The sequence below is a fragment of the Macaca mulatta genome, chromosome 2, assembly GCF_049350105.2.
Source record: "Macaca mulatta isolate MMU2019108-1 chromosome 2, T2T-MMU8v2.0, whole genome shotgun sequence".
NCBI lineage: Eukaryota > Metazoa > Chordata > Mammalia > Primates > Cercopithecidae > Macaca > Macaca mulatta.
The window spans coordinates 80,468,626-80,487,944 of record NC_133407.1 but is presented as its reverse complement, the minus strand read 5'-3'; the positions used below and the strand labels follow the sequence as shown (position 1 = coordinate 80,487,944).

Here is a 19,319-nt window from a genome sequence, read left to right as displayed (position 1 = left end):
TATTAATACAATAAAATTCTTCAGTGACTTACAGGTGCAAGTTTTTCTGTCATTTCCAATTCTGTAACCTTCTTCACAACTACATTCGTATGTTCCCACAGAATTAATGTAGTTGGTCACAGACTATACTGACATCCAGACACTCATCCACATCTAAGAAAATTTAAACAGTATCTGCTTTTAGGCATTGAGAGATATGATATATTTTATGAAGTAATAGACATATTTGTGTTCCTCTTGTGACCTTTATTAAACAATAACAATGCACTGCCACATAGACAGCAAGCATAGCCCCCTAAACTCTTTCTCAAGTACACTCGGCCAATTATTTTTCCTTCACTCATTTTCAAGTTTATTGTACTACACAGACAAGGTATTTCTGAGACCTTGTTTGTAAGGTTTAGATGAAAAACTTAAAATAAATTCAGGCCGGGCGCGGTGGCTCACGCCTGTAATCCCAGAACTTTGGGAGGCCGAGGCGGGCGGATCACAAGGTCAAGAGATCGAGACCTTCCTGGCTAACATGGTGAAACCCCGTCTCTACTAAAAAATACAAAAAAATTAGGCTGGCGTGGTAGCCGGTTCCTCTAGTCCCGGCTGCTTGGGAGGCTAAGGCAGGAGAATGGCATGAACCCGGGAGGCGGAGCTTGCAGTGAGCTGAGATTGCGCTACTGCACTCTAGCCTGGACGACAGAGGCAGACTCCATCTCAAAAATAAATAAATAAATAAATAAATAAATAAATTCAATGGTCTCAGGCTGTGTACCCTTTTGTAGAATGTTCATTCACTCTCGAATTATTCAACATACATGATAGAAAACTTATTCTAGGTATAAGTCAGTACAAGCTTTGTGGACAATTTTAGAGAAGAAAGAATTTTAGGCCTTGATTGCATGCGACTCACTGGTTTATGACCAAGTCTGAGTCCAGACTTTGGTCAATATGTTCGCAATACTATAAGTTCATGTATGAGCTTCTAAGCTTTACCTCAGATTGTTGATGCCTTTTCCATTTGCATGCGTGTATGCAAGTATGTATGTTCATGCTATACAATCATCTCTTGGCTCATTCTGCTTAAGAGCAGATGGTACATGAAATTTTAAAAATGTTTTTGGCTCTGTTAATTGAATGTAATGTGGTAAATGGCAATATACTCTACTGTGTTTAGTATATATAGATATCATAGTTGTGTGTTCATTGCTGTTATCTTCATTGCAAGGCTGGGGAACTTGGCTATCTATCACCTTTGACAGAATTCTGAAATGTGTTTCTTTAAGCAAAGAAAAACTAATTTCTCAGAGGCATTACAGTCTTATGTAATTTGATTGTTATTGAAATAGATATCAATCTTCTAATCTTTGATTTTAAGAAAAATATGGTTCAAAATAATGGTAACAATAATATAAAATGAAAATTTAAAGATTAAACAATTAAGGTAAACTTTTAAAGTAAATTACAGCAATGGTTACATGAGCTATTCCTAATTGTATAAACAAAGTCAACAAACTCTACTCACTAAATTCAAAGTCTTATATTAAAAAAAAAACAAGCAAAAAATCACCTGAAAGGTAGGTGAACTAATTTTAACATGCAAGTTAAGAAATATAAACGACTCATTTTAAAACTTGCATTAGTTATATTAATATTAGATATGTAGGGATTCTGGTACAGATTTGGACTGTGGCTTGTGAACTGATGATCCTTTTGCTCTTTAACTAAAAAAAAAAAAAAAAAAACTCATTCAAAATGTCTTCCAGTAACCAACTTTCTTATTCCAGTCAAGTTTGCCATAGGTGGTTCCTTGGGCAGTGTGCCTTCCAGAATCTCTCATTTGCCTTTAATATATATTAAATTGTGTGAAAGGGATTATGGACCAATAAATATGATAATAATAATAGCTACTTTTAGTTGAGTAATTTTTCTATGTCGGCCACTGCACTAGGCACTTTACATTTATTATTTTCCTTAATTTCCCCACTAATCCTATTATTGTCATCACTTTACTGATGAGGAGCTAAGATTCATAGCAATTAAAGTCACCCAAGTTTATATGATAGTAAATGGTACAGCCACATAGAAATTCAAGTCTCTTTACTGTGAAAGCCTTCCCTTGCCCACCCTAGCCCTCCACCTCAAACATTTCTCCTGCTTTATTGCCCTATCACATCAATTATTTCTTGTTAAATCTCAGGAATTTACCATCACATCCACAACCATCGGAACTGATCTGAAAGCCTTCCTGACATCTGCATTCGTAGCCTCCTAAATAGCTGATGCAGAGCTGGTCACAGCAGGCTTCTCCATTCTCACATTCATCAAGATCTGAAGGCGAAAAGAACACTGCTGTTACTGCAGAGACAGGAATTTAACGATCCTATAGAAGCACTGAGAAGCTACACTTCTAAATTAAAACCGTTTTACTAATCATTTTCTATTTCTCAGGCCATGTAATATAAACAGCGAAGAAACCTTAACACAAAAATAAGGAGACCCACTTTTGGTTTATGTTTCTTCATGCTTCGTCTATGCCTGTTATTTATTTTAAAAGAATGTAAATAATCTCCAAATGCATCTATAGGCATAGGAAAAGTGATCTCTGCTATTTTTCCAGTTTAAACAGTAATTGGACTGAATAAACAGAGAAGTTGAAGAACAAAAAAACAGCCTAAGAAAAAAGAGCCAAAAAATTCCATTTAGTGAACATTTGACAGCTGCAAAGAGGAGACAGTCTTAGACTCCATAACATGTTTGTTCTTCCAGAACTTCAGATCAAAGAGTATTCGCAAGCAAATGTTCCCAACTGCCTGACTGGGAAGGCAAGTGGTAACTACAGTTCTGAGAGAGGGGAGAAGACTTATTTTAAGTATTATGTTTTAAATTATAGAACATTTCAGAGCATTTGTTTGAATTTCTGAGAGAGGGGAGAAGACTTATTTTAAGTATTATGTTTTAAATTATAGAACATTTCAGAGCATTTGTTTGAATATTTAGATTATACTGTGACTGGGATGAGTGAGGTCTGGGGTTTTTTATTCCATCTGTGACATCATTACCCTGAAATGTCCTGTTAGGTGAGCAGTTTTCTAAGTAAGGATCTTTAAGCCTTCTTTAGCTCTGTTATTTCAGAATTCTACAATCCTGAATGCTTCTTATTAAGATATAACTGCCCTGGGGAAAATAGAAACGCACCAGAAGATGTCAAATTGTAAGTTTTCAGCCAAAGGATAACCTATTTAACCTGAGTTTTGAGGCAATCATTTCCAACATAATTGGCCAAGGAAGTAGCAACGGACAGTTTGCCCCTGCTTTCCTTAGGCTGAACACCTGGGAATTACTTGGTCAGGGTATTTTTGGCTCTAGGCCTTGGTTCAATTCAAACCCCTCTGTTTGTTGAGCTATTAAGGTGAGTGGCCTGTCAGTGCTGAGTTTACAAAATCCTATTGTTCCATAACTACATAAGCAGTCACAGATAAAAAGGGTCAATGTCTCAATTAACCCTGGAAAGGGTATCAACTCAAGAAAATGAAGACAAGAGAAAGAAAGGAAAGAAAATACAATCAGTCAATCAAGGTGAAAGGTCACCATAAAATATCTAAATGGAGGTCATTTAGACATAAAACATTCTTTTTCCCACAAAATGTCAAAAGCAGAGCTACTCACAAAATTATAAATGATATTTTTTCCTTTTTAATATTAAAACTTCCTTTTATTAATCCTTTTGATTAAATAGCATGATGTAGAGAATAAAAAATGTATTAAAAAATTCATTTTCAAGGCTGGGCATAATGGTTCATGCTTATAATCCCAGCAGTTTGGGAGACTGAGGTGGGAGGATCACTTGAGCCGAGAAGTTCAAGGTTGCAGTGAGCAGTGATTTTACTACCTGCACTCCAGCCTGGGTGACAGGACGAGACCCTGTTTCAAAAAACAAACAAACAAACAAACAAACAACATCTAGTAATTTCTAAAGACCAATTATTCACTAGTGTAAAGGTAATTATTCATTTGGAATGTACATATACATATTTTACTTATTTGTCTGAGAACAGATTAATGTCACAGCTGCTTCATAAAAAACAGTCATGCATGAGGGAAATCAAAGGATTTTCTTTTTATCTTATATTAGTATCAACTTTGAAAAAATATATACGAGAATGTACAAAAATTGTGAAAATAAGTCAGCCAGTCAGCACATAGATAATTAAACCTATCCAAAGGCAAAAACTTATTAAGGCTAAAACCTAGAGATGTGTTAATGAAACTAGGCCTCATAAAACTTAGAAACTAGGCCTCATATAGAAAAAATTTACACCAGGTGGCTCTGGATAGGGTCCCACCCTGCCTCGATAGGGACCCACCCTGATAGGGTCCCACCCTGCCAATTCCTGGAAACAACCTCATGGGGTCCCACCCTGCCAATTCCGGGGGTCCCACCCTGCCTCGAAGTTCCCGGAATCAACAACTCCAGGAAAAAACCTCATAAGGTCCTGCTCTAACCAATTTGCATGAGACACCGTGCTCAGGCCATAGCTAGACCCAATCATTTTGCGCCTTAAGCTTTGTTTGAATTTCGCGCCATAAGCTGTGTTTGAACTTGTGTTTGCCTATATAAACAGCCTGTAACAAGCAGTCGGGGTCCCAGGGCCAACTTAGAGCTTGGGACCCTAGCGCGCTAGTAATAAATAACTCTCTGCTGTGAATCTCGTGTCGGTGATCCTTCGCGGCGACCCCTGCCCAGGAGGGAATCGACAGTTCGGTTCCAACATTAACACAATTTGAAAGATAGGTACATAAAATGCAAGTGTCTTACTAGCAATGAAGTCACTAAATTTAACAATTAGCCAGTTATTAGAAAATATTTATTATTTCTAACTTTATTCAGTGACTATGTATAGGGAAGAGATACAGAAGATCAAGTTTTTCACTTTTGATGCTTTTCTGAAATCAGAGCCGAAATGTTTCTGTGTTTTGCCTGGCTGCAATTGGTCCTCTACTTTTGATTAAGGCTAAATTTTTATGTATGGATTAATTTCGGTACAATGGTAAAATATTTGGCATATTGGCCAATTTAGGAAAAATATGATCTTTAGAGAGAAGGACAATTAGAAGAGAAAGTTAAGCAAAACAAAAGAAAATGAAAGATTAAAGAATATTGAGGAAATATTAAGCATAACAAACAAAAACAAGCAAATAAGGTATCATAATTCCTCAATGATGACAAATCACTGCTTTAGGAACTTGGAAGTATTTTCAGAATCAGGACACATAGTAACGTAGGTTAATACTTGCTATTCCTATTTATAGAGGGAAACAAAGATCTAACAAAATAAAATTTAAAAGGAAATTTAGAAAACAGATGATGTTAACAGTGGAAATGGCAAGACATTTTAAGAAAGGCTTGTGATGTAGGAAGAATGGCGTTTCAGATGAGTTCCAAATGAGGATGGCATACATGGGACAAACTAGAAATAGCCCCAGAGGACTGTTAATAGAAAAAGAATCCAAAATGGATCACAAAATGATAGACTGAGGGACTTATTTTCCAATTGTGTGATGCAGTGTTGCTCCTTGCTATTTGAGAACAGGGCATTTTTGAGTCCTGTATGTTTGAAGGCTCTGGTGGTATCTGAGAAGACTTTTTAAAAATCTGAAAAACTTTTAAAAAGCTTAAAAAATAATGTTTTAGATGAAATGAAATTGAATTCTTTATTTACTTATTTTTGAGACAGGGTCTTGCCCTGTCACCCAGGCTGGAGTGCAGTGGTGCAATCAGAGCTCACTGCAGCCTCAATATCCTGGGCTCGAGTGATCCTCTCACTTCAGCCTCCCAAGTAGCTGGGAGTGTACCACCATGCCTGGCTAATTTTTAAATATTTTGTAGAGATGGAGTCTCCTGATGTTGCTCAGGCTGGTCTCAAACTGCTGGACTCAAACAATCCTCCCACCTCAGTCCCCCAAAGTGCTAGGATTACAGGCATGAGACTCAGTGTTTGGCTTGGGTTTTCTTTTTATTGTTGGAAAAATGAAATTAACTTGAGCCATAAACAATATAACATTGTCATAGTGACGGCTGAAATTTCATAAATATGCACTTTTCTACATTTTGACCCTGGCAGATGCTATTTTTTTCTAGTTATAAATAAGAACTTTACTGAATGGTATTTTTCAAAGAATAAAGAAAACACCAAATTTAAGTTGCAAAGAAAAGGTTTGGCAAAATTCCAGTTTCTCTTATCAATACTCAAAAGAGGAACAAACACAGAGACATAGAAGGAAGGAAGGAAAAGGGAGGGAAAAAGAAGCAATCAAGGAAGAAAAGCCTTAATTTTTTCTATGGATACAAATCTTATCAAGGTAGGTAAAAAATAGTAAGCATAGTTTTCATTAAATAATAAGAGGTGAGGAAAGCAATTGGCTTCAATATGTTAACCACTGTAGACTCGAGAACAATATTGAAAGCAATGTTGGACAAATAAATACAATGGCATTCTTTTGAATTTATAAAACCAGAATACTGCAAAATTTCTTGAGTTTCATTCTGTGTCATCACACTGCCGAAGTAAAATGTCCTAAATATTTAAACCATTGAGTTTTTTGTACTTCAAATTTTCTCTATCTAACCATATTGAGTAGCATGAAATGGTCAAAGGATTTTGTATTGTTATTTTTAACAGAGGAAATATTAAGCATAACAAAAGAAAACAAGCAAATAAGGTGTCATAATTCCTGAATGATGACAAATCACTGCTTTAGGGACTTGGAGGTGTTCTCAGAATCAGGGCACATAGTAAGGTAGTTTGATACTTGCTTTCCTATTTATAGTAGATATTCCTTTTTCTCAGGAATGTTTCATTATGAAGCAAAACTGCGGTGCAATTTTATTTTCTTCATTGTCTCAAATGATATAAATTCTATTAATATGTTGAGAAAGTTAGCTATTCAAAATGGATTTGAGCTGGGAATTCCAAAGAATGAATTTTTTTGTCATCTTTTAGAATACAGCTACTTGCCATATCAAAGTTGAACATACATCCCAAACATTATCAAGCTGAAAATCAATGCAAATAATTTAGTTTCTGCTTGAGATAGAGAACACTGGGGTATGTGATAGCATTTGTTGTTGGAATTACAAATTACATTAAATAGTTGGATAGATCACGGAATATTTTCCTGAAATAAATCTATTAAGGGCATATATTTCATTAAAGTGTTTTAAATCTCCTTTAACTTCAAGGTAAATATCTAAATGTAATGGTATCTTCTACCAGGTAATCCTTCTTTTCCATTTATTCAGTAGCCAGAGACACTCTTCAATTTATTTATCTTTACAGTTTGAGAGATGTGGCTCACAGTATAGCCATAAGTAATACAGATTAAAGGGCTAAATGAATCCAGAGCAACTTTTGAATGAAGATGGCATTTACCAAACATTACCTATGCACATTTTCTCATCAGAATCAAGCTGGTGTCCATGGTTACAGGAACAACGGGGAGTACCAATTGCATGTTCATGGTGATGGGAACAACCACCATTGTTCTTTTCACAGCTATTGACAATTTCCAATTCAATCCCTTTCCAAAAAGAGCAAAATAGGATTATTAGCATAACAACAGAGAAACCTGAATATATGTCAATAATGTTTTCTCTATTGAGAGGATGACAAACTTTATTAGAAATCCATCAACACTCTATACATATAAAAGTAAAAGTCTGAGGGTTATTAAGCATTGTAAATGCCTATACCATATTATATACTAATAAACATATAAATGATGTTGAGTAAGTGATACAGAAAGGTAACGATGAATCCACCACTGGTTATTAAACACCTTAAAGGAAACATGTTTTGGGAATTTTCAGTATTTTCAGGGTATAATAGGTGTAATATATATACATATATATTAAATCAATAATCAGAAATCAAATAGGTTGTTTGCCAGCTGACATTTCTGTTCTCGAGCTAATAGAATGTTATTATTTGTGATTTTTAGGGTCTATGAGCACATGAAAATACTGTTACAAAGTAACCTTGGAGCAAAGGTGTAAACATAAACCCAGTGATTTAGTTGATCATGTGTAACTAGGGTCATGTTGATGCACTAATCAGCTTTGATTTATATGAGAATCACTTATTACATAAACAAATTGTTACTGTGAAAATCAATTTGGCTGGTACATGCTACTAATTTCAGGCGTATTGGTGGGCATGAGCTTCAGCAGATGACTGCCAATTGTCCTGAGCACACAGGCATTATAGTCTCTCATTTTCTAAGTGACAAAATGAGAATTACAAAAATGTTTAGAATCCGTGTTAAAATATGGAATTTAGATACTCTGAATGGCATTTTTACCACTGAAGGTCTACCGGTCTTTATTTATGTTGTTTGAACATACCCCTTCTTACTGAGAGTGCCTACACTGATTCATTTCCTCTAAGTCTTAACTCATGAATCATTTAGAAGAAAAAAAGCTGGGGGAAAAAAAGCAACAACAAGACAAGAGTATTTGGGATTGTGACACTCCTTGAAAGCATATGTCACCTCATAAACTGCCTAGACATCTGCTACAATTCCAGAAATCATCCGGCCTAATCCCCGGCATCCAGTCCAGGGCACAGAGCAGCCTCAGATGCTCACAAGCACCCAGGGCACATCCCTGTCATTGTGCCCATCCCATTGTGCCACCATCGTCTTGCACTCCTCAGCTCATAACAGATGTTCAAAATAGGTTTCGAATGATTGAATAACCAAAAGAAGGAGTATGCTAATCAATTTATTGTTAAAAATAAGAACTCCTTTGGGTTTAGAAACAGCTAGTTTAGGACTAATCAAAATCAGAAAGCTAAAGGAAAGCTTAGTGAAGGGAATTGATATTTTTCACGATACATTAACTTATACTCTTCAAGGGAACCTATTTCAAATGATGTCTCTGGTTGTGGTGATTGGGACACACAGATATTTCTGATACAGAATTGAAGTTTTTTTCTGACATATGCTTGCTATTGCCATTCTTACAAAGAGACATTTTTAAGTATTTATGAACTATATTTGGTATCTTAGAGTCTATCAAATTAATCTTCATCATTTCTTAGAGAGAAAAGTAAGGTCAATTGACATGAAATCACTTCATTAACATTTATGGCATTGTTAGTTTTAAAAGCCAGTCTATATTATGCAAGGTATCATATGTACTTATTAATCTAAATATTATGTCTTTAAAGTAACATAATTTTTGCTTAGGATCAGAAAACTGAGGTTCAGAAAGGATAAAAGACTTGCCTAAGGTAGCAGAGCTGGTAAGAATCAAAGCTTTCTAATCCAGAGACGTTTTCCTATATAATATCATTTGTAAAGCGAAAATAGCTAGGTGTGGTGGCTTACACCTCTAATCCCAGCACTTTGGGAGGCCAATGTGTGCAGATCACTAGAGCCCAGGAGTTTGAGACAAGCTTGAGTTACACAGTGAAACCCTGTCTCTACAAAAAAATACAAAAAATTAGCTGGGCATGGTGGCACATTCTTGTAGTCCCAGCTACTCAGAAGGCTGAGAGGTGGGAGGATTGCTTGGGCCGGGGAGGTCGAGGCTGCAGTGAGCTGTGATCTTGCCATTGCACTCTAGCTTGGGTGATAGAACAAACCCCTGTCAAAAAAAAAAAAAAAAAAAAAAAAAAGGAAAGAAAAAGAGAAAATAATTTGACTAGCAATATAATCTATTTCACTGAAATGTAGTGTAATATTTTTCCTAAGAGAAGTTAATGTGACATAATAGAAAAAACACAACATTTAAAGTTGGAAGATCTGACACTTTGTAGCTGTGTAATCTTCAATTATTTTAAATCTCTGATCCTCAGATTTTTTTTCCACTGTTAACAGAGGGATCGAGTTGCACTAAGGTTTGGAAACTAGTGGCCTGCAATTATATGGGATTTGATTATCAAGGTGTTACAAAAGTTGAGAAAATTTTAGGATTTCCACCATTTCATCACAAATTAAAGGTCTCCTATTTTTTTTAAGCCAATAGTCCATGTTACATCCATTCCAAAATATAGCTTGAGAGTCTCTTATAAACTTAAAAATACACCTATCATATGACCTTGTGATGCCAGCCCTAGGTTTTTACTGAAGAGAAAAAGGGTTTTTAAAGCTATGTTCATATAAAAACCTGTATACAAATGTTTATAGCAGTCTCTTCATAATTGCCAAAACCTGGAAACAACTTAAATGTCCTTAAACCAATTGTAGTATATCCATACAATAGAATACTACTCATTGAAGAATAGAACTCTTCATATGAGCAACAACTTGGCTGAATCTTAATGGCATTATATTGAATAAAAGGATACACACAGTTTAAATCCATTTATATGACATTCCCAAGAAAACAAAATTCCAGTGAGGGAGAACACATCAAGTAGATGTCGAAGGTTAGAGGTGGGAAATAAGTGACAAGCCATGGGGAGCACAGGGAGTTTTCTGGGGTTGACAAAACTGTTCTTAATCCTGATTGCAATGGTGGTTACAGAAATCTACATATTTGTTAAAATTGTTATGATTATATACTGAAAATGTTAAATTTACTAAGTAAAAAAATAAATTAAGAGGCAATATAACCCTCCCTAGATTCCACATTTTTCTCCATTTACTGCCACATTGCCGAATTCTTAGAAGCACTTGATACCATTGACCATTTACTTCTCCCAAATTTTTTTCTTCAGAAAATCACATTATCCAAGTTGTCCTTAAACCTTACTGGACATTCTTTTTCAGTCTTTCCTGTCTCTGTGTCACATTCTAGTTACTAAATGTTGGAGTCTACCGTCTCAGTTCCCTCCTGCTCACTCCTCCAGACACCCTCCCTTTGTAGGTGACCCCATTCTTGCTCATGGCTTAAATACTGACATTTACATGTTGACAAGCTGCTCACTCAAGCTCTGACCACCATAAACTTGTAGACTTTTCTATTTAGTTAGAAAATAGATAGAAACTACCTACATGTTATTTCTACTTGGCTCCTTAAACTTCACACGGCAGAAATAGAACTCATGATTTCTAAACATACCCTATATTTCACTTCAAAACCTGTTCTTCTATTGGACTCCCCATTTTGGTAAAAAACATTCTCATTCACCTGTTTTCTAAAGCCAAGAATTCTTCTTGATTTTTCTTTTCCTCACATCCAAATCAGCAATTCATCTCAGCTCTCTCTGCAAAATAAATCTCAAATCTACTGCTACTAGCTTAATTGAAGCCACCACCATAGCTCACCTGAATGACTCTAATCTTGCTTTTACAGACACTCCCTACTGCCCATTCCCTACAGAGTAGCCACAGTAGTTCTTAAACAGTGAAAATCATATGATATTACTGTTTGTTCAAAACCACCCAATGCCTTCTCATCACATTTGGAATAAAATCCAAACCCCTTGTGGTGGCCAAGTCTAGTACAATTTTATTCTTCCCTTTCTCTGCCTACTGCTCTCATCGACTATCTCTATGACTTGTTCATTCTTTTCCAGTCCACACTGGTTTTCTGTTTCCTAAACCATCAAGTTCAGCCCTACCTTAGGGTCTTAGTTATTACTGCTCCTTTTTCTTTGATCTTCTCACTGTATATTAACATTATATAAGATGATAGTATACATTTCTTTGATTGATTTCCTGTTTTCTATCTCCTCTGTAGGAATTTAAGTTCCTTAAAGGCAGGAACTTTGCCTGACTTGTTCATCGTTGTATCTATAGTGTTAGGAACAGTGCCTGGCACATGGTAGGTATTCAGTAAGCATTTGTTGAATAAATCAGTGGGTCTAGTACACTGGCATCACACACCCTCTAGGTGACAGTTAGCTGGAGGCAAGCAATCAAGCAATAGCTGTCCTCTCCAGGCCCAAAACTCCCTCGCCAGTTCAAAACAATCCCTACAATTTCCTATCTTTTATGCTTAGTCTGCCTTACACATTTATATTTATTGCCTGTCTTGTGTTGGTGTTAGAGTTTTGATCCCTGGATTAGGTTATATTTAAAATACTGAAAACTATAATAAATTTGTAATATTAATTGATTTTTTAGGGGGGAAGACAGGTAAAAGTATCCATTTGACAATTTTTACATAGGCTTCTCTTATTCTTGCTATTTTCCAGTGATATTGCATCAATGCAGCTTTAGACTGCTGGTGGTAATTTGATTTAAATATAAGAAATACCATGGTTACTTCTTTAAAGACATATGGGACTAAAAAAAGTGCAAACTCAGATCTATAATACCTACTAGATGCAAGCTGAGATTTTGATTCTTTGATTCAGGTGATAAAAAATGTTTTTATTATAGTACTTTAAAAATCATACTTAAAACATTCTCATAAGTAGCAAATATATTGTTTGCTTGATAGATAAGATGTACATTAAATATGTGTGAAATATGTTAAACTATATTACATATTGCTTGGTAATGTGAAGGAAGCATGCTGTACGTGGAATTTTCCAATTTCTAATTACAAGACACTGATAGCTAATTCATAGTACACTGTGAAGATTCAGTGGTTATACTGCAAAGTGTTTTGAGACCTGCTGAGAAAAAAACCACATAAATATAACACACTGTTCTCTAAAAAAAAAGTATCATTTCAAAATGTACTTTAGATGATGGGCACAAAATTCATTGTTAAATATCATCAGGCTCGGCCGGGCGTGGTGGCTCACGCCTGTAATCCCAGCACTTTGGGAGGCCGAGGAGGGCGGATCACGAGGTCAGGAGATCGAGACCATCCTGGCTAACAAAGTGAAACCCCGTCTCTACTAAAAATACAAAAAATTAGCCGGGCGTGGTGGCGGGCGCCTGTAGTCCCAGCTACTCGTGAGGCTGAGGCAGGAGAATGGCGTGAACCCAGGAGGCTGAGCTTACAGTGAGTGAGAAGAGATCACGCCACTGCACTCCAGCCTGGGCGACAGCGGCAGACTCTGTCTAAAAAACAACAACAACAAAAATACATATATATATATAATCATAGTCTAAAAGGACTTACTCCGTCTACGGGTTTTGAAACAACTCAAAAGACCAGTTTTCACTAGGAAAGATTTGTATTTCAGTTAGTAAATATTGAGGTCTGTTGAGGACTACAGAAAGAGCTTAGCCAAATATTCACAAAAGGAAAATAAATGTAAAAATAAACTTCTACCAAATGTATTCAACTGTAGAGCAAATTTCTTTCCCAAGTAAATTCTACAGAGAGCATGTATGTACCTCCGAACTTATTATCATTAATGACTCCCTCTTTCCTGATAACTGAGGGAGCACCAGTCAGATTGTAAGATGTTTAATTTCATACATTTGTAAAATATACTCATCCCCTATACCTCTGGTCACATTAAAAAGCCAAAAGATTTAAGGCAAAGAAAAATCCTTCCACGCTTTTCTCGGCCTGAAGGGACTCCTTCAGGCATTTGAAGAAAACAAAACAAAACAAAAAAAACCCCTGACTTCAGAGGAAGTTGTACCTTAATTAGTAGTCAAATTTCTCTCCCATCTTATTTAGTTTGCTCTTTAAAGGAAAATATCACTGTAGCAAAAATGCAGTCTTTAAGCAATAAAAATATACCAACAGACCTTAAGGAGTATAGAATTAAAGACACATAGAATTTTATGTCGGAAGGAAGAATGAGGAATTTAGTTACCCTAATAATATCTCTTCATGAAAGAGCTCAGGTAAGAAAGCTTAAATATTTATTTTATATATCACCATCTTTATTTGTTCCTTCATTAAAACTAATAAAGAGACATAATGTTTATAAACACATGATGAAGTTGAAAGGATATTATATCTGATGCAGGAAGACTCTAGTTCAAATCCTAGTTCAGTCACTTATTAATTTTCTGTCATTGAGTTGTTGACTTTGGCACTAAATGGATGATTGATTAATATGTGAAGAACTGAGAAGAGGCTCTTTGGGATTGAGACTCAAAATCAGCATTTCTGTTTTGGTTCTACCAAGTGGGAAATGCCTACCAGTCATGCAGGTAGTGATGCCGAATAGTTAGTTTGGTATATTCACGTGTAGTTAAAAGGAGAGCAGTTCAATAAATTTTACATTGAAAGAAGGGCCAGAGATGTAAAGAAATACTAGAAAAGTGTAATAACACAGAAGTGAAGAGCGTTTCAAGAATGAGGGTAATCAGAAGTGTTGAAAACTACTGAGAGGTCAATTAGGATAAAATTGAAGAAGCTACCATCCAATCTGGTAGCATAGCGGTCATGGGTGACAAGTGGCAGAGTAGAGGTGAAAACTTGATTAGTATGGGCTGATAAGAGAATGAGAAAGGAGACATTGGCTAAAGTCAGATACTAGCTTTTATGAAATATGGACTCATGTGAAAGTACTTTAAAGACAGAAGACACTTGGTCATGTTGTTATGCTGATGAAAATGATGCAGAAGAAAGAACTGATAATTCAGAAAAGAGGGAGATAATTGCAAAAGCAAAGATCTTCAGATGTGAAGAGAGAATGGAATCCAAAGCTCCATGGAGAAGATGACCTTTGATAGTAATAGGGCTACCTTCTTCATATTAATAGGACTGAAGCCTTTCCATGTGATTCTGCAGGAGACTGTTTTAATTGCTACCTTGGATGATAGTTTGCATTTATTATTTGATGACCTAAGAGATGAGATGAGGACAAAGGTCAAAAGGAGGGTGATATAAAGCTTTGGAAGAGAAAGAGATGTTAAACACTTATTTTGATGACGGTAAAAGTAGATAGACATATTCTGATAGTATATGTTTGTCCACCCACGCTGCTTAATCATTTAAATTTATGATCCTGAATTTAAAGCAAAACCAGTTAGTATGGTTGTTTTCAACATAGTAAAATTTACCTTGTAAGGTATAGTTGTGAACTGGAGAAAGAAGGGAAGAAGTCACTGAGAGAAAGATAGAGTCTGAAGATGAAGAAGAAGATGAAGAAGAAAAATGAATTTTTGATGTACCAAGACCTCTGTCTCTTGATGTACCAAGAGTCAGAGATGGATACATCAGCCATAAAAATAAGAAAAAAAAATCTGTCATTCAAAAAAGGACAGAAGTAGAGATGGGTGAGAATGGGAAATGTTGAGGTAGAAAACATTGAACTTGAGGAAATTTGTATCAGATAGATTAAAGCTTAGTAAAGTAGAAAGTGTGCTCATCTGCAGATTAAGTAATGGACCAGTGGGGATGACGTGTGAAGAGAACATAGTTGTAATAGTAACTATAGCTAATAGCTCAGCATATTAACATTTTAATATGTTCCTAAAAAGGGATATATGTAGTTGTATAACTGAGCCTAGGGAGGAAGATGCTAAGGTTATATGACACGGATCATAAATTTTTTGAAGAGAAGGGATAGGGAAATGAATCAGTGGAAGAAAAGACAAAGCAGGGAAGGAGTTGCTCAATAGGCATGATGAAAGGCAATGACGGAGGGAGGGAGAGGGCCAATGTGGAAGATTCTCATTAGAACATCCAATGCATGAGGCATAGTATTGCAGCTTAGAGCTGCTTCTTGTACGGTGGTTCCTTCACTCCTGCTCATTCCTTTGTTTTGTTTTTGAGTTTTACATTGGAGTTATTAGTGTTCAGTAAATATTGCGTGGCAGAACTGACAAAGGAAGGCAGACTTTTTACAAAGATCTACGAACCTAACAGAGCCCCAAGTCAGAAAACCTGAGGTTTAATCCTTGCTAACGACACTACAGATTGTTATTCAAACCATTTTCCATTGACTCTGGGCCTCTGTTTTCTCATCTATAAAATAAAAGGGTTGGATTTTTAAGCCTTCATCCACATCCTTCTCAGGAGCCCTTGCTTTAGCAAGACACACAATGTAATTCTTTTGTTTATTACTCATGTTTAATACATGTAAAATGCCACATATTCCCTGGGCTTTGACTGTTGCCACTCACTGTAACATTGTTTTCTATTAGCTCCCAGCTCAAAGCCAGTGTGGCAGGCACAAGTGAAAGATCCCATAGAGTTTACACAGTGGTGGCCACCGTAAGAAAGACCTTCAGCACACTCATTTATATCTGCAGGAAGACAGACACCACAGCTATGTCTTAGGAGCTGTAATGATGACTTACTGACAAACTAAAATAATGGACTTATGCACCTGCGCCCACTTGACCCCCCACCCCCAACAGTCACTGTAACAGTAAGTACCACATAGGTTCCATATTCTTTATATAAAGGAGCATTTGTAAATAAGCTGACTGCTTCTGACATTACCGCTAGTGTTGGTCTTATGTTCTCAAACACTTCTATTAGAACTTACTAGTATCCATTAATAAGGAAAAAGAGAAAATGAACAAAAATGGGCCTAATCTATTCCTTAATAATACAGGGAAGAAGTCATTGTAATTTGTCTTTAGGACTATCTCCTTGATTTAGATTAGTATGTGTGGCCATGGCAAGGCAGATAAGGGGCCTTCATATTTAGCAATCCATGGTTTGTGTTATACATATGATTGTCACAAGGGAATGCCACTTAGACCCTGATACCCTCTCTCTCTGCTGATACCAATAGTCAATTCTATTCAGTGTAACTTCAGTTGTGTGGCTCAGGTGATCTCTCCTTCCTCCCTTTAAGGGGACAGGTCTCACCAATTTTTTTTTTTTTTTAAACTGGTTCCTCCTCCGTACTATATATCATCCCCACCAGGGTGCTTAAGAGAAATACTCATTCTTCTGATGTATTTGTAATAGAACAGGCAAGCAGTAATTCTGAGGATAGATTTTCTATAAATAATGTATCAGATGTTAAAATAGAAGTTTGAAAGGCAGTAGACAGATAAATATACATATCTATATCTATGTATGCAAACATTTGTCAATTTTCCTCAAATATTTATTTAAGATGATCCTATTCTGTACCAAGTGCGGAGCTAGATAGGTGCTGTGGAAACAGAGGACCAAAGCAGAAATGTTCTCTGTTAGAAAAGTGTGTTTAAAAAATCCACAGAAATTATCATCTTAATTTTGACCTAAAGAAAAAATGAAAACACAAATTTCCATTACTAATTGTTTTTCATAGTTTTTATCAGTCCCATAAGTCATAATTACTTTTGTAATTACTCCAAATTAATGGTTTCTCATTTCATGAAAATATCATGATAAAAAAGTGATTTCTCAAAAGTTATTAAAACAAAGACTGCCCCAGAGAAATGACTTAATTTATCAGTTCTTGTGAGGGAAGAATTTATCACTTTCATCTTTGAATTAAAGTATGTCTGTTTTGCTATTTCTAGGAAAGAGAAATGTGTAATTTTGTATTTATAGAGTTCCTTCCTTTTTGTTTTAATTATTCCTGACTTCTGAAAACACTTATCTGCATATACTTGCTTTTCAAAGGTTATCCCCACCTTCTGTAGCCTATAATAAAAAGCTTCATGTGTGGTTATAGAAGATTTTGAAATATTAATTCTGGAATTCACTTCAGAATGAGAAACAAAAAGTATTAAGTCTGGAACTATCCTATGTCATTTTATAAAATGTTACTAAGAATTTCACTGAAGTTTGATGGTATAAAAATAGCTTTCAAATGATCAAATAAGAATTTAAATGTTCCTTTTTAAGAATAAATGAAAACACCTTTTCTCCTAGCTGTTCTGACTATTCAAAACTGAATTACCACAAAATTTCAAACAATTACACAATTAAGTCATCAGTTTCAGTTTCCTACCTTCACAAATGTTTTTGTCTTCAGACAGCTGGTACCCTGCATGGCAGGCACACCTGGCTGTGCCATTCTCACTCTGACATATGTGAACACATCCATTCCCACCTGTGCAGGGGTCCATCTCTGAAAGCAATTAAGCAACGATAGTGTATAATTCATTGAGCTCAGAAAGATGTACAGAGTGAAAGGATGGACTAAGAAAAGTAAAGAGAGCACTGGGACCAATGTGTTTCTCACATAAAGATGGTAAGGACTCCAGAGAGTCCTTTCCTACTTTCATGTGAAACTCATTTAAAGAAAGCCTTTTAAAAATGTTTGTACAGCTGTTGTTTCTATTTTTGTTATTTAATTGTATATAACAGTTTTACATATTTTGGGGGTACATGTGATATTTTGAAAACTGTATACAATGAATAATGATCAAATCAGGGTAATTGGGATATCCCTCACCTCAAAACATTTATATTTTATTTGTTTTGGGAATATTAAAGCTCTTTTCTTCTAGCTATTTTTAAATATACAATAAATTATTGTTAACTATAATTTCCCTACTGTACTCTTGTACACTAGAGCATATTCCTTCTATCCAACCATGTCTTTCTATTCCATAACCAACTTCTCTTCATCTCCCCACTCCTCTTCCCTTCCCAGTCTACTCTCTACCTCCATGAGACCCCCTTTTATAGCTCCCACATAAGAATGAGAACATGTGATATCTGTTGTTGTGAGCCTGGCTTATTTCACTTAACATAATGGCCTCCAGTTCCACGCATCATACTGCAAATGATAAGGTGGAAAGTTATCTCATGCCCATGGGTTGAGAGACTTAATATTGTTAAAATCTCTATACAAGCCCAAGCTTGATTCCAATGACATTCTTAACAGAAATAGAAAAAAAATCATAAAATATATATGGAACCACAAATGTCTCTGAATAGCTAAAATAATCCTGATCGAAAAGAAGAAAGCTGGAAGCATCACACTCTCTGGTTTCAAATTATACTACACAGCTAAAATAACCCAAACAGCATGATATTGGCATAAAACAGATACCTAGATGAATGGAACAGAATAGAAAATCCAGAAATAAATCCCCACACTTACACTCAGTTGTTTTTGACACAGATACCACGAATACGCATTGGGGGAAAGGACAGTCTCTTTAATAAATGGTGCTGGATAAACTGGATATTCATATGCAGAAAAACGAAACTGGATCTTTATCTTCTACCACACGCAAAAATCAACTAACAATGGGTTAAAGACTTCATTATAAGACTTGAAACTATTAAACTACTAAAACACTAGGAGAATGCTACAGGACGTTGGTCTGAGCAAAGATTTTGGGGGGTAAGACCTCGAAGACCTCGAAAGCACAGACAACAAAACAAAAATAGACAAACAGAATTACAATAAGCTAAGAAACTTTGGCACCGCAAAGAAAACAATTAATAAAGTGAAAAGACAACCTACAGAATGTGAGAAAATACTTACAATCTATCGATCTGACAAGAGATGAATAACCAGGATATGTAAGGAACTAAAAAATCAATAGCAAAAAAACAAAAAATCAATGCAATTAAAAATGGGCAAAAGGCCTGAATGGACATTTCTCAA

At 35.7% G+C, this 19,319-nt stretch overlaps 1 protein-coding gene across 1 annotated transcript in view; it reads right to left on the bottom strand.

Annotated features, from left to right (window-relative positions):
• Nucleotides 1–19,319, bottom strand: part of LOC721629 (uncharacterized) — a 46,360-nt gene that overhangs the window by 11,601 nt on the left and 15,440 nt on the right. The window contains 4 exon segments of the mRNA XM_077994101.1: nt 2,200–2,322; nt 7,435–7,572; nt 15,931–16,053; nt 17,706–17,825. Of these exon segments, the coding sequence (XP_077850227.1) occupies nt 2,200–2,322; nt 7,435–7,572; nt 15,931–16,053; nt 17,706–17,825 (504 nt within the window).